A 15,558-nucleotide genomic window follows, 5' to 3' on the forward strand; every position below is an offset into this window, starting at 1 on the left:
ACACAAACGACCACAGCCACCAAGTTGAAGCTTACAAATACTAATGAATTCGGTGGGCCTGGATTATAAACTTTGTATTACAATAGGAAAAAGTCACGGGAAAACAGAGTATCTAAAAAAAATAACGGACAACATCTGGCTCGAATTCAAAGCAAAAGAATATAAGAATATCAAAAGTTACTTGTCTATAGAAAGGTATTTTACAGAAGGAGGACACTGAGGACAGGACATGTTTTAGTTATGTCGGAGTAGCCCATCATCCTAACACTACGAAAATAAAATTTTTAGAGGTTTTTGAACTTTAATCCCCCAAAACACTAAAATCCTCCCTAACACCAAAGACTGTACCCAATACACATCTTAAAGAAACAAAAGGAACATTCTGACTAGATAAAGCAGCATAGATTGTGTCAGTTTTGAAGAGCACATGGTACATCATTAGTCTCATTCTATTGAAAATAAAAGACTTGAAATTATTTACTTAATACTACTACAAATAGTTCTTAAAAGTTACAGAAATGGATGCGATCTCTTTTTTTCACTTTATTTACTCATCTATGTGCGCTTCATTGGTAGAGGCAGCACTTACTTATGTTGTTTATGTTAAGCAGGTAGAGTTTAGAAGAACCCGTGTTTGTTTGTTTATTTGCTTTCCAAGAACGGAAGGGAATAAAAACAATTTTAACAAGTAAAATATGGAGTAATGGTGGTTAGCAGGGAAACCTGCTTTTTCTTCAGAGTTTGGTTGAATTATTGTTCAGCTCTGAAAATCATATTGTTCCTTAAAACCTGCAACAACTCTTCCAATAAAAAAGACCAGAGCTGAATGACTTTCTCAGCATGTCTACTTCCAATACCTGAAACTCAATTACAAGTCTCCAATAAGCACTTCTTTAAAACAGCAACCTTGTACACCTATAGCTTGAACATCTGCCAGCTCAAGATCTCCAGAAAAAGTCATCTTCACAGAAGCAAGGAAAGAGAAGACTTTATTCTCTTTTCCAGTATAAAAAACATAAAATAATTCTCCGAATTCCATGAAAACACAAAGAAGACCCAGATACTGGGAATGCTCAGCACTGCCTGTTGGCAGGAGCAACGCTGTTTGGCGCAGATTTGCTTGCAGACTATACTTTGGGCATAAAATTGAAGGTATGCACATGCCGTCTAAAAAGATGAGGTATAAACCCATCCAGAAGCAACAGACGGGAAAAGCACCAATCTTGCTAACTCTCTCCCTCAGGCCCCTGTATGTGCGCACCGTTTTACTCTCTGATGCTGCCTAACACCTTTCTGTCCCATACATTTGCAGTATGTAATGACGAGTGTCTTAGTTTTTCTGATAAAAGTGAGATTTAACAATTAAGGACAAGGAATCTGGAGGCAAGACCGGAGTTCTGCTAGCAGCACCCTGGCTGTTCACCTCCTCCTACCCAAGTTGTTTTTCCCATGCAAAAGAAAGTCTGGAAAAACAAACACGTGCTGGCCCAGGTTGCCCAGGGAAGTGGTGGCTGCCCCATCCCTGGAGGTGTTCAAGGCCAGGTTGGATGGGGCTTGGAGCAACCTGATCCAGCGGGAGGTATCCCTGCCTATGGCAGGAGGTGGAACTGGATGGGCTTTAAGGTCCCTTCCAACCTGAAACATTCTATGAGGTTGGAATGAGTGCTGATATTGGCAGTACCAGCAAAAAAATCTCCATCATTACATATCTACTACATGACTGAAAGCACTAAACAATCATATCTAAGCCAAGCACCCACTCATGGTAAGTCCTGCACTCAATGCCATGCTGCGGGAGGATCCGTGAGGGACTCCATGGCTGGAAGCCGGCACGGCTGGGGTCACGTAGGGTGCTTCATTCCCAGCCAAAGCCACAGCCTCTGCCTGGTTGGGAGAGGCTGCTTCACGCAGCTTCTTGACAGCAATCGTCACTTTCTTCTTACAGCCACCAGCTCCTGTCACAGTTTCCAGGGACGCTTCCCTATGGACACCAGTGGAGTGAATGAGCATGTCACCTGCTGTAAGACTGGCTAGGGAGTCGTAGCTGGAACTGGAGCTGCTTTTTGCTTCCATGAGGATCTCACCAGGCAGCTCTAGAGTCCACGAGTGGTGCCCTGACAGACAGACTGCCCCAAAATGCGGCACCCTGACACAGAAGACGCCCCAAAAAGCGGTGCCCTGGCACACGGGACACCCCAGAACCCGCGCGCTGGCACACAGGGTGCCCCCAAACCCACACCCCGGCACACGGGACGCCCCAAAACCCGTGCCCTAATACAGGGGCCGCCTCTGAGGGCCGGATACTACAACAACGGCTGCCCCTTCGCAGGGAGAGCGGCCTGAGGGCTGCGGAGAGCCGCTCCCCTCCTCACACCGGCGACTGGGGCGGACATAGAGAGAGAGGCCCGGCGCGGACACGGGAGGGCCCGGGCCGAACACAAACCCCCACCGCCACCCGCTGCCATCGGCGCCCGCCTACGGCGCCCGGAAGGAAGCGCGTCCCCAGCCGGCACGCGGCGCGGTGCACCCCTCAATAGCGCCCGGAGGGAAACCTACCTGCCCCCCGCCCGACCCTTAGCGCCCGTAGCAACTCCCGGAAGGAACCACCTCCCCTTGGCGCCTGGCGCGCGGTGCTCCCCTCAATAGTGGCCGGTAGGAAACGCTCTCACGCGGCCGGCGCGGTTCCGGTAGCGCGGGGCGGGCGCTGCACGGGGTGGCGGCGGCGGCGCCGGCGGAGCCGGTGAGTGCGTGAATCCCGGGGCCTTCCCGCCCTCCTTTTCCATCCCTCCCTTTCCATCCCCGCCCTCCTTTTCCATCCCCGCAGGCGAGGGGAATGCAGGGAAGGTGTCAGGCATAAGGAATTTCATCCCCATTTTGTGGGGTTTCCACCCCCATTTTGGGGTTTTCCACGGTCTGTTTCTCGCTGGGACGCGAATCCGTGTCCCCCTCAGCCTGGCGGGGCCGGGCCGGGCCTGGGAATCCCAGAATGGGGTGAGAAGGCAGTCGCTTGATGAGACCATGCTTTTAGGCCATTAACATGTACATTATAAAATACGTACATCCATCTTTGAAGACAACCACTCTGTGGTTTGTGGGTTTTTTGGGCATTATGATGTACATCCACAGCGGTGAATCCTCAAAAGAGTGCAAGGAGGTGTTTGTGAAGCTTTGTGTAGTCTTTATGCCATTTCTTGGAACGTGTCTTACTGTGCTCTGGAGCCCAGCTGTGATCCATGAATCACTGAATGGTTTGGGTTGGAAGGGACCTTGAATCTCACCCAGTTCCACCCTCTGCCGTGGGCAGGGACACCTCCCACTGGATCAAGCTGCTCAAGGCCTGATCCATGAATGGAAAGTGTTATTGGTAGAAAGTATTTGCAATTCCCATAACTACTGGAAAAGGTGGGTGATAGTCCTGGCAAAAGTCTAGGATACTTTTCAAAACTGACTTTGTCTTTAAAAGGAGAGAGAACTTGATTTATGAAAACTACTGATCTTGTTGCTAGTGTATTTTATTTGACCTCTCTTGAAACACTTGGGGTTTTATGAAGGACCATAAAATCGTGGAATGACTTGAGCTGGAAGGGACCCACAAGGATCATCAGGTTCAACTCCTGTCACTGCATCCGTCAAACCCGCCATTCACACCATGTGTGTGAGGGCATTGTCCAAATGCTTCTGGGATATTGTCAGGCTTGGGGCTGTAACTGCTTCCTTGGGCAGCTGTTCCAGTGCTCCACCACCCTCTGGGTGAAGAACCTTGTCCTGATAAGGAACCCTGGGCGCAACGAGGGTCTCCCAAGGCAGGCAAACTCCTCAAGGTGCCCTTGGGATGTGGAACTGAGGGTGGTAGGGAAAAAACAACACACCCAGGTGAAATTGTTTTATCTCCAGCTTGGGTTTTGATCTTTCTGGGTTGCTGGTATTAGTCGGGCCTAATCTAACTCAACCAGGAGGCTCCCCCTGGAAAAATACGTGTTTTCTGTCAGAACAGACAGCTTTGTGTGTGCTCAGCCTGCTCAGAGAAGCTCTCGGGGTGTCTGGTTCCAGCTTTAACACATTAACTCGCCTTTGGAGTTGGGAGGAATCTTATGTAGGGATAGGAATTGGGCTCAATGATCCTTGTGGGTCCCCTCCACCTCAGGTCATTCTGCGACTCTGAGGAGATCTTTTCCAACATTCACCTGTTTTCCTCCGGAGATCATGAGCAATAGCAACCTGTGCACCAGGTATGGCTTTGCTACCCATCCACCTCATGACAGCCCTCGCCTCTGCATGCTGGCCACAGCGTGCGGAGCAAGGAGGAGACCTCAGTGTAACCACATTGTGAGCACCAGCCTGAGAGAGGGCGGCTGAGCCCGCTCAGAGAAGGCGAAGAGCGAGGATTGACTGCTCAGGCACGCAGCACCAGGAGTTCAGTGTTAAATTGCCTCTTGCCCTGGACTTTACGTGATTGCTTCAGCAGCCTGCTGGTTACATATGTATTTTTAGTTTGATTAGCTTCAGTAAAAGAGCTCTTTACATCAATGAGGGGTTTTTTTAATCTGCTGTCAATCAGGTTCTAGCCTAATAATTCCCAAGGATAAAAAAACCCTTTCTCTACAAGCTGTGGCTGCTTTATCTTGATGTGGGTTTTTTTGACCTGTTGTTTTTATTCTTTTTCCCTTTTACGCACATGCAGAAATACTTGCGTGGTGCACACAGTTGGAAGCGAAGGTTTAAAAGAAATTCCAGCTTTCTGTGTATAGAGTAGGTCATGCCTACATCTAGCTGGGATCATGAATAGAGATAACAAGGGTGATGGATTTCCCCCAGTGAAATGTAACTCCTAGCAGAAAAGTTAGGGAAAACACAGGGCTTGTTTAGCTTTCATTGTAAAGGATTTCTTGACACAAGATTAGGTAACAGATGCTGATGTTCGTTACAGTGAGGAGGGTTTTTTCCCCACTGATGTAGTTTACACTGCATGTTTCACCTGTCAGTGCTCCAGGCTGTGAAGCGAAGGCAGGTATTTCAGCCACCCCGCAGTACGACTGTACAATATTATTGTACAATTATTATACAGTAATCAAAAGCTCTGCCCCAGTTATTAGCAGGTAGGAGTCGTGTTTGTGAGCCCTCTGCTTCCAAAGGTCTGGAGATACAGCTGAGGAAGCTGTATTCCCACAGATAAGAAGTTCTAGAAGAGTTCTGACCTCCATAGAATTGTAGAATCACCAGGTTGGAAAAGACCTCTTGAATCATCAAGTCCAACCATAGTTCTGGCTCCTGTTCCTTCTGCTGTGGAAACACATAAATGATTTACCCAGGCTAGTTAGGACTCCTTAACCTGACCACTGGTTTTATTTAGTCAAGGAGCTTTACTTGTTTAAAAACTGTTGTCACTCTGTAGTGTGGAAACACTCCCTGTTTCCATGGCAATGGGAGAGTGGCACCCACAGCAGAAGGAAATACTAGAAGCATTTTCCAAATTCTAAAACAGGGCTGGGAGCTGGGATGCATCTTGCTTAGATCTTCACTTGCCTCTTACGGCTTCCAGCTCCTGTCACAGCTTCCACAGATTTGACTGGCTAAGGCCTTTATATTATCTTTGGAAAGAGGATGGAAAATGCAATATGCTGCGATACATCCAAATCTTCAGTTATCCTTAACTGCTGACTTGTCTCCGAGAGGCTTATCTTAAAAGAACATCTCTTTAGAACATCAAAACATATTTGGAAGAGCTCCAGGGCTCTTCAGGAAGGGAGACTTCCCAGCTGTTGCTGCTTTCCTGGTGAACCAGTGCATCCAGACCTCGTGTTTCTTGTTGCAGAGCTTTATTCGGAGACAGCTGCTTCCTGCAGTGAGATGTGTGCAAAAGGGCAAGGTCAAATTTTCAAATCACATGAGCCCAGAGGAAAGAACTCCAGGCTGCCCAGGCTTAGTCCTGACACGTGCTGGCGTTGTTTGAGCAGCTATGTGAGAAGTGGGGTGTGGTGGTCGAGGTGCCAAGCCCTGTAATGGGCTTTTCCATCACTTTTTATCTGCTTGTTTTGCAGGCTGGAGGGAAAGGGGACAAACAACGAGAAAACTAGGAATGATGCATCTAACAAACTTCAAGAGTAAACCAGATAGATGCATTTCTGGGAACATGCAGGAACGCGTTTTTCAATGTTAAGGCAACTGCCTGTAATTTAGAGCTACTGAAGAGCTGCAGCAGTCGTATAATTTCACTGCCTGCTGTGTTGAAAGTGTAAAACACCTGTAGAGGGAGAAGTGCTTCAGACACTTGAAATCAGAGAGTGCCATTGTACTGATTTACTACAGAGCTGTTTCCTAAGTGCAAGTGTGAAAGCTTTGTGGAACTGCAGTTCAGTAAAAGCTTGCCAAACTGTTCACAGGAGAACAAAAGATGGGATTTTGTTACCAACAAGCATAATGAAGCAATGCTGAGTGTGAGAAAATGACACTGACAGTTGAAGCTTTTAGCGTTCTGTGGTTGGGAGAGGACAAAAGCCTCTGTGGCTTTTAACTCTCTTTAGTAATCGACTTAAGCGGACTTTATAGAATTGCCACTGATGTTTCTTCTAACAGGCTGGGACATGAGCAAGTGGAGTTGTGATTCATGTTCATGACTTGTCGTCTCAGGTGGTAGTCCTGTCCACTCCTCCTGTCACAAGTTAGGGGTTTACATTAACCTGAGTAACGCTTTGCTGCTTCTGAGCAACAACAACCTGTAGGTTCTCCGTAGAAGTAACCTGTGTGACCTCTCTGCCCACAAGGATTCTTGGTTGTAGGGCTTTGCATCCTAAATCCAAGGTGTGCTCTTCACCTCCCATCCCTGAACTGACTCCCAGTGTAGTGAGAGTGTGTTGTGGTAAGAGGCACTCTGCTACCGGGAGGGGGTGTAGGGAGACTGAGTGCTTGAGAGCTCCCTGACGCTGTTTTTAGTTGCTTAGTTTTGTTTCTGCTGTAGAAATAATTATGAATGTCATTTTGTTCTTGTTCGGAAGGCTTGCTTACCCTCTCCCCTCCCCTCTTGCGGAGAGACTGGAATAGTTTAAGTTTTCTAAAACATGAATGGCTTGCTCAAAATTTGGCAACACATAATACAAGATTAATTATAAGTACCCCTTGCTAAAGGGCTAAATGAACTTTTTTTTCACAAAGTCATTACACAGCAGTGCTAATTTTTCTTCCACAAGTTGATGCAAATTAAATTGAAGGATCTTGTTCTCGTCAGTGTGTAATACTAGCTTGCATTGTCACCTGATAGGAATTGGATAATACATAAATTAAGGGAAAAACTTTCAGTAGACTAGAAAACCTGCAGGGATGCTTTCAAGCCTGAATCCTTTACTGTGTTGGATTAGGAATGTGAGTTTTCCTTGAGGATGCTTGCTTAAATTCTTGGCACTATGGCTGTTTATTTTTCCCTTTTTCTTTGTGTGTTCCACTTCCTTTAAGGACATTCTCATTCTTTTATGTTTTCTTGCACTTAATTCACTATATTCAATGAACAGAATGTTTTCTCTAGTTTAAGTGCTTGACGGGAATGCAGCCATATAGAAACCAGGCGTTGTCTTCTCTGATGCAAGCTGGCTTATGCTGCATCTATTCAGAGTGGCTACTGTTTCATACTTGCCTTTTTCTTTACTGGTTTTACAGATGACATCTAAAGTCACTGGAAATATAATGCTAGAGTGTGTTATTGCTTGCTTCTCTCCCCACTCCTGCCCTAGCTTTACTTTGTAATTTTGAAAGCATTTATAAAATACCTTTTTTTTATTTATTTCAAGTCCCTTTAACGGTTTGAGATGCTTAAAAAGTGTTTATAAGACAGCAATAACAGGTGGATTGGGGAAGGTTTCATGCCTGGAATTATCTTGGATGTTCTTTTAACCGCATATATTTCAAATGATAACTTTCCTTCAGTGAATGGCTGGAAAGTTTGAATAGAATAGTATAGAATTCCATTCCATTGTAAAATGTTGCAGTTCATAGGTATGCATTTTTGTGAAATTCTCTTTTTATCTTCAGAATAGGTGAGTGAACCACAGGCAGTGGAATATGGCTGGACAAATATCGGAATCTGATCAGATCAAGCAGGTGAGATGCTGCATTTTCATGAGTGGAGGCTTTGAAGGTCTTATATTACTTTGTCACGTAGAGTAAAAGGTGTAGGGTGTGGAAAAGGACAGAAAGTTTGAGTTACCTGTGTTAAGACTAGTTCTATAGCAACCAAAATTTCATAGAACCATAGAATGGTTTGGGTTGGAAGGGACCTTCAAGATCATCCATTTCCAACCCCCTGCCATGGGCAGGGACACCTCCCACTGGATCAGGCTGCTCAAAACCCCATCCAACCTTTTCCCATCGACAGAGACAGTATAGTGTCCGATTTGCGTACCAACACCATTTGGTGCTGAAATCTTCTGACTGATAGTAGATGTTTGTAGTGACCTGTCCTTTAAGTGCTAGTGTCACCAGACGGCCCATGCAGCAGCGTGTAAGAAGAATTGATGTAGATTTTTTTTAACGCTCATTTTCTGACAATTTTTGTTTGTAGTTCAAGGAGTTTCTGGGAACATACAATAAACTGACAGAAAACTGCTTCCTGGATTGCATAAAGGATTTCACTAGCAGAGAGGTTCAACCAGAAGAGGTAGGTAATGTTTCCTGTGCTTTTAATGACCCTTTGGTGTGGAATCATAGAATCATTTGATTGGAAAAGACCTTTGAGATCGAGTCCAACCACACCTGTCCACTACTAAACCATATCCCTGAGGATGTCATTTACCCATCTTTTAAATCCCTCCAGGGATGGGGACTCCACCAACCCCCTGGGCAGCCTGTTCAAATGCTTCACCACTCTTTCTGTAAAGACATTTTTCCTAATATCCAATCTAAACCCTCCATGGAACAACTTGAGACCATTTCCTCTTGTCCTATCACTTGTTACTTGGGAGAGTAGACCAGCACCCACAGCACTACAACCTCCTTGAAGGGAGCTGTAGAGAGCAATGAGGTCTCCCCTCCTTTTCTGTAGGCTAAACAACCCCAGGTCCCTCAGCTACCTCTCATAAGACTTGTAGCATTCAAATTTCAGAAATATCTTAGAAAGTTTTGACCTTTCAGTGAGCTAAAAAGCTAGTTAGCAGTCTGTGGTGGAGTATAGGTGTCTGGGACGTAGCTTCCAAGTAAGAAAGGAAGCGAGTTATGTAGTTTTGCTTCTCTGATTATGTCCAAAGGTGCTGACAATTACTTCTTCACATCCTAACAGTTTCTTTATAAAAAGACACCAGCCAAACAAAACAAGCCAAACGCTTTTGATGTGTTAGATATCAGTTACAGACGAACTATGGCCTAGGATGTCTTGAGGCTTTGTTATTGTCATCTTTTCAGTGTGTACACACAAAGGGAATCTCCTCTGTCTCGCTGTGAGCATTGGCTGTGCATTGCAATTCTGTGTGTTTCATTCTCTGAGCGATCAGTGGAGGTTCTTGTGCTACAGCTTCTGATGGGTCGTATCGTTGTGGACATGGAGATTGCCCCCCTCCAGCCTCCATCTCATTCTTTGAAGGTGGAACCCTACTGAAACACTTGTTTACTTGCCCACGTTCCCTGCGTTGTAGTGAATCATAGGAACATAGACCTCCAAAGCTCTGGCTGTTAAATCCACTTCTCTGCATTGCAGGGAACTCCATCACAGTCATCTGCAAAAAAAGATTAAGCACTCAATAAGATTAGTTGCAGGTTTTTGGCTCTACTCTCCCATTGAGAGCCTGTTTCAGAATCTTATAATTTTGTTGGTTAAAAGTCCAATAACCTTTGCTTGACTCTGCTGGCAGGGATAAAACGCTCAAGTTTTAAAGTAACCATTGTTTTTGAGCTTTTTCTGCATCCTTGGAGCTTAACTCCTCAGCACAGGCAAAAATTGTGTCCCTCTTCAGCTTTTGTTCCACTGTGCTAAAACAAAGCTCTGTTAGCTTCCCAAGATAGATTCCTTGTTTCCCTCGTCTGCTCTGTGTCTGCGTTAGTGGAGGTTTTGTTTACTACAGGAGGTCAGAATTATTCTGGATAAGGTCTTGTTACTGTCTTTGACTCATTTTGAGTTGCTTGAACAATACAAAGAGCATTATTAACAGAAGTGTTAGTGGCACGACCTCTTTACCTTTCTGGGATGGTGTCTGATTTCCAGTGAAGAATTGCACTTTTTTCATCTGTTACCCAAAGCGTTACTAGAATTTTTGCTTTGAATAATGGCTCATTTACTCTTTCACTAAAGACCTGAGATCCAAAACCAAAGAACTCTCATTGGAGGGGAATTAAAAGATTATTTAGATTCTGATCTGCATTTTTTTTTTTTGCCTCTGTGATCCACAGAGGGGCCATGTCCAGTGGTACAGGAGCTGTCTGTTAACAATGGAGGCCAGGAAGAAACTTCCTTGTGGGCTTTTGTCCATAATTATCCAAAAACATGGGGTTTTTTTCACAAAGCATCTGACTCTGCTTCCCTGCTAGAAACAGGACACTGGTCTGATCTGGCATGGAAATCACAGAAACACAGAATGCCAGTTTGGAAGGGACCTCAGGGATCATTTAGGTAATCTATAGTTTAAATGAGATGGCCCAGTGCCCTTTGAAGCTGAGCCTTAAGTGTCCAGTGTAGCTGAATCCACCACTTCCCTGGGGAGATTATTCCAATGTTTCACTGTTCTCCTCTCCCCAGCAACTTATGCCCATTATCCCTTGTCTTTTCCATGTGACTCTTCCTATAAAGGGAGTCTCCATCCTCTTGGCAGACACCCTTTATGTACTAGTACATGGGAATAAGGTCTCACCACTAAGCCATCTCCTCTCAAGGCTGAACAAACCAAGCTCTCTCAGCCTTAAATCGTATGGAAGGTTTCCCTGTGGCCTTTCTCCAGACCTTCTCCAGCCTGTCCGCATCTTTTTTGTCTAGCGGGGACGAAAACTGGACAGAGGACTCCAGATGCAAACTGGCAAGTGTTGAATAGAGTGGGATAATAATTTCTATATTTCTGCTGGTGATGCCCTTCTTGTTACACCCTAGAATCCCTCTGAATTCTAAAGTTGTAGTTTATTGTTAAACAATCAAGAAGAATACCTCCATGAATCTCCTTTGGGATTCTACATTTGAAAAAGCAGCTTCTGACCTCTTTCCCTACAGTGAGTCTGTGCTGCAAGTCCAGACTTCCCCGGGCACCTGATTGCAAACACCACGCCCTCTGGGAGAAGCAGCTTGAGGTAGTTCCAGAATTTGTTTCCCAGTCAGATTTAATTCCCGCTTAACAGGTTTTGCTGTAGCTGATGCCAGGACAAGTAGAGAGTAGGGCAGGTGGCGTGCAGAGCTTCATGGGTTTTTTTTGTCTTGTTCATTTTCAGCCCTTCTGCTTTTCACACCTCTTTATCCTGAGCAGAACCAAGGCAATTTCTGGTTTCCTGGTAAAGGTGCAAAGTTATCGTCTGTCTTTTCTATTTCAATTTGTTAATTTCTACAGTGATAGCAAGGTTCAGAACCATGATACAGAATATCCAATTGGTAGAGCTGTTGCTCAGAGATCTCCTCTTTCTCTGTACTTAAAGAAAGAAAAAAGCCCTTCTAAATTTAAAAACTAATACCAAGTATGGAATAGGCCCCTGGTATTTCTTTCCCTGTCCAGCTGACTGATAGAACTTGAGAGGGTGCTCTGGCTGCTTTTGTGAAGGTTAACCAGCAAGAACAAGGTGACTGGGAGAGCTGATAGGAACAAGGTCAAAAAAGGCTAAACTCAGCTAGCACACGGTAGACCATATTTGGCTGTCAGAAATAGTCTATGTTTGTAAAGAGAATTAAAAGAAGATACTTATTTAAGAGATTAAGTATTTATTGCAAAATAAAATGCTTTCTATACCATAATTTCATGTAAAGACCCCGAGGATGAAATGGTAATATCTCCTAGACCCGAGATGTTCTCCATGAAGCTTTCTCATATAAGAATGAATATTATGAGGTATTTCAGACACCCCTTAACAACTCAGCAGCCCATTTTCCACTGCACAGAGAGGCTGTGCTCGGTGAGGGCCTCATCTTGAGGCTTAACAGAGTGCAAGGTGTAATCACCAAATCGTTTCAACCATAGAATCGTTTGGTTGGAAAAGACCTTTGAGATCATCAAGTCCAACTGTACCTGTCCACTACTAAACTATATCCCTGAGCTCCTCATTTACCCATTTATTAAATCCCTCCAGCGATGGAGACTCCACCTCCTCTCAGGGCAGCCTATTAAGTGCCTGAGAACACTTTTGGTGAAGAAATTTTTACTGCTGTCTCATCTAAACCTCCCCTGGCACAACGTGAGGCCATTTCCTCTTGTTCTGTCACTGATCACTTGGGAGAAGAGACCAACACTCACCTCACTACAACCTCCTTTTGGGGATCTGTAGATGGTGATAATGTCTCCCCTCAGTCTCCTTTTCTCCAGGGTATACAACCCCAGGTCCCTCAGCTGCTTCTCATAAGACTTGTTCTCCAGACCCTTCACCGGTTCCGTTCCCTTCTGTAGATGCACTCCAGCCCCTCAATGTCCTTCTTGTAGTGAGGGGCCCAAAACTGAACCCAGGATTCAAGGTGCAGCCTCCCCAGCACCAAGTACAGAGGCACAATCCCTTCCCTGCTCCCGCTGACCACACCATTTCTGATAAAGGCCAGGATGCTGTTGTCCTTCTTGGCCACCTGGGCCACTGTTGGCTCACGTTCCACCACTGTCAACCAGCACCCCCAGGTCCTCCTCTGCCAGGCAGCTTTCCACCGCTCTTCCTTCAGCGCGCCATGGGTTGGCCTTGTTGAACCTCATCCCGCTGGTCTCAGCCCATGGATCCAGCCTGTCCAGATCCCTCTGCAGAGCCTCCCTGCCCTCAAGCAGATCGACATTTCTGCTCAGCTTCGTGTCATCCACAAACTTAGGGCACACTCAATCCCCTCATCCAGGTCATTGATAAAGATGTTGAACAGAACTGAACCCAGCACTGAGCCCTGGGGACACTCCTTGTGACCGCCCTCCAGCTGGAGTTAACTCCATTTACCACCGCTCTTTGGGCCTGGCCATCCAACCAGTTTTTCACCCAGGAGACTGTGCGCCTGTCCAGGCCAGGGGAAGCCAATTTCTCAAGTAGGATATTGTGAGAAACAGTGTCAAAGGCTTTACTGAAATATAGGTACGCTACATCCACAGCCTTTCCCTTGACCAGCAAGTGAGTCGCCTTGTCATAGAAGGAGATCAGGTTAGTTTGGCGGGACCTGCCTTTCATAAACCTGTGCTGACTGGGTTTTCCCTGTACATGATTCTATTTTGGGTCCTGTTTAGGGAAATGCTTTAATTGCTGCTTGAAGCCTTCTGTTCCCCTCTTCCTCCAGATGACGTGCTCGGACCACTGCCTACAGAAGTATTTAAAGATGACGCAGAGGATCTCCATGAGGTTCCAAGAGTACCACATTCAGCAGAATGAAGCCCTGGCAGCTAAAGCAGGACTGCTTAGCCAGCCTCGTTAGACAAGAGCACTCTGCTCAGACCTTGCAAGCAGTGCCAGTGTCTTTTGGGCAAGAACACACTTCGGATTTTCTACTGTCAGGATGTATGTCTGGCAACTCAGAAGAGAGTTCCAGATACTGCTTGAACAGTGGAAATCATAGAGGGTTAAACAAGAAGTCATGCTGGACCAGCAATGGAGTCTGTCGCTGAGGTCCTGTTTGCTCTACAATGGAGTAATGCTGACACAAACTTTTCCAGGACTGACAGATCAGGATGTTTAAATTTCAGGGGAGGTGGGAGGGCTGCAATTCCTTTCTGCTAGGACAGGGTCAGATGAAAAAAGTGTAAGATAGGAAATACACTTTTTTTATTTAATTCGAGTAAAATAAATGGGAACTGTATGCTTGCACGTCTGTTCTTTCCACAGATGATAGGTTTTTAGGACACTGCTTGACAGCACTGTTTTGTTGCTGTGATCTCAATCAACTGCAGAGTTCTGAGAGATAAGAGTTGCTGATAGGTAACAGAATTAGTGACTTTGTTCCAGCACCTGGGGATTTGTGAATGTGTTATTTCTCCTAATTTGGGAAGAACTGCTGAGCCACCCTCACGGAGCCTCGTGCTCATTTTGGCTCTCCTGGAGTGCTGGATGTTGATGATCAGAGCGTGGAGCCACGGGTGGTTATAAAGGACAGACAACTGCTGTTGCTAATGAGTTCAAGCAGGGAGCGATGCTCTGTTGGTTTACCCCTCAGTTATGTTTGCCTCGTGCTTCACCAGGTCGCTGACAAGGGACACGAGCGTGTCATGAACAGCACCTGTGCCCAAGGCAACTCCTAGACTTCCTGTTTCCCTCAGGGAATCCAGAGGCTCCTCCAAACGCATCTCCCTTGGCTGATCCAAGCGTGATGCACTCCAAGTGCTGAGCTTGCTGGCTGTTTTATAGAATCATAGAATGGTTTGGATTGGAAGAGACCTTAAAGCCCATCCAGTTCCAACCCCCTGCTGTGGGCAGGGACGCCTCCCACCGGATCAGGCTGCCCAAGGCCTGGTCTTCAACACCTCCAGGAGTGGCATCCACGATTCCCCTGGGCAACCTGTTGTAGTGTCTCACCACCCTCATCGAGAAGTTTTCTCCTTTAAAGATGTGAATGCCAACATAAAGGACAAAGTTGGCACAAAACTACGTCCTCTTTGCCGCTGGCTGAGTGCAGAGGGAAGTTTCTGGAAGCAGCTGTTCTGGTGGTGTGGTTTTGGTTTAGGAAAAACATCAGTCCTTTGAAAGAGTCTCAGTAGCTGAAACCCTGCAGTGAAATTGTCGGTGTAGCAGAACAACAGCTAAGGGGCACATCTTACTTTAGTTGCAACTGATAAAATACAGTAACAAAAACAACCGAACATCAGGATTACTGTATTGATTTTTGAGATATCAATCAATGAAGACTGAAACAAAGCTATTTCATGTGAGCTGCCACGTTCTATTGTTGGGTAGAAAGACAGCGAGAAGGAACAGAAATGTCAGGAAGGCTGCCCACATCCTTTTTTGTTGTTACCTTCTCTGCAGCTTTTGATTTCCAGCAGCAGTTTGACAAAAAGATCTCCTGCCTGCGTCTTTTCTTTGCTACTCCAACTCTCAGCTACCCAGGCTGTGGATTCCCGAGCCCTGCCCACGGCACAGTACGCCTGCTGCTTGTGCTGCGCTGCTTGCTGCTGTTTACAGCTGCCCCAGCTCTCCACGGAAATCTGTTCAGGTGCCTTTCAACGCTGGAAGAAAATACGTATGTTCTAAATGTCTCATTTACGTGTGTTTCGTACCAACCCTATCACAGCTCTTCCCTGCGTAGCCCATGCCGTGTTACCTTGGAGATGGCAAAGAGCTCACTCTAAATTAGTAGAGGCTAGAAAGAGCCCAAATAAGGCAGCAAACTATCCTGTTTTTTCAGAGGAATAACAGGCTAATAATGTCTAGATTGTTCACTATAATTAGGCCACTGTTACAGCCAATTAGAAATACTACATCTATAGTAAAGATTTTGGGCTTTCT

The 15,558-nt window shown here is 45.8% G+C and overlaps 2 protein-coding genes across 8 annotated transcripts in view; one reads left to right on the forward strand and one right to left on the reverse strand.

Annotated features, from left to right (window-relative positions):
* The window catches only part of KIAA0586 (KIAA0586 ortholog), a 92,544-nt gene extending 89,934 nt beyond the window's left edge, over positions 1–2,610 (reverse strand). For 3 of the 7 annotated variants that reach the window (XM_054069181.1, XM_054069182.1, XM_054069184.1), the window contains exon 1: positions 1,761–2,493. In XM_054069181.1, the coding sequence (XP_053925156.1) occupies positions 1,761–2,073 (313 nt within the window). In that variant the 5' untranslated portion in view covers positions 2,074–2,493. Of the gene's footprint in view, positions 1–1,760; positions 2,495–2,556 lie in introns of those variants that run through there. The other 4 variants (XM_054069180.1, XM_054069179.1, XM_054069186.1 and 1 more) reach the window with 3 other exon arrangements.
* On the forward strand, positions 2,601–13,934 carry TIMM9 (translocase of inner mitochondrial membrane 9). Its single transcript, XM_054069187.1, has 4 exons — positions 2,601–2,740; positions 8,020–8,088; positions 8,549–8,644; positions 13,400–13,934. The coding sequence occupies exons 2-4, from the start codon at positions 8,050–8,052 to the stop codon at positions 13,532–13,534; spliced, it is 270 nt and encodes an 89-aa protein (XP_053925162.1). The 5' UTR covers positions 2,601–2,740; positions 8,020–8,049; the 3' UTR covers positions 13,535–13,934.
* Positions 13,935–15,558: the final 1,624 nt, after the last annotated feature.

The sequence above is a fragment of the Cuculus canorus genome, chromosome 5, assembly GCF_017976375.1.
Source record: "Cuculus canorus isolate bCucCan1 chromosome 5, bCucCan1.pri, whole genome shotgun sequence".
Classification (NCBI taxonomy): Eukaryota; Metazoa; Chordata; class Aves; order Cuculiformes; family Cuculidae; genus Cuculus; species Cuculus canorus.

Coding starts and splice junctions, on each gene's coding strand:
- TIMM9 (XM_054069187.1), top strand. CDS start 8,050: ATGGCTGGACAAATATCGGAATCTGATCAGATCAAGCAG. Junction 8,089..8,548: donor AATCTGATCAGATCAAGCAG/GTGAGATGCTGC, acceptor TTTTGTTTGTAG/TTCAAGGAGTTTCTGGGAAC. Junction 8,645..13,399: donor GAGAGGTTCAACCAGAAGAG/GTAGGTAATGTT, acceptor CTCTTCCTCCAG/ATGACGTGCTCGGACCACTG.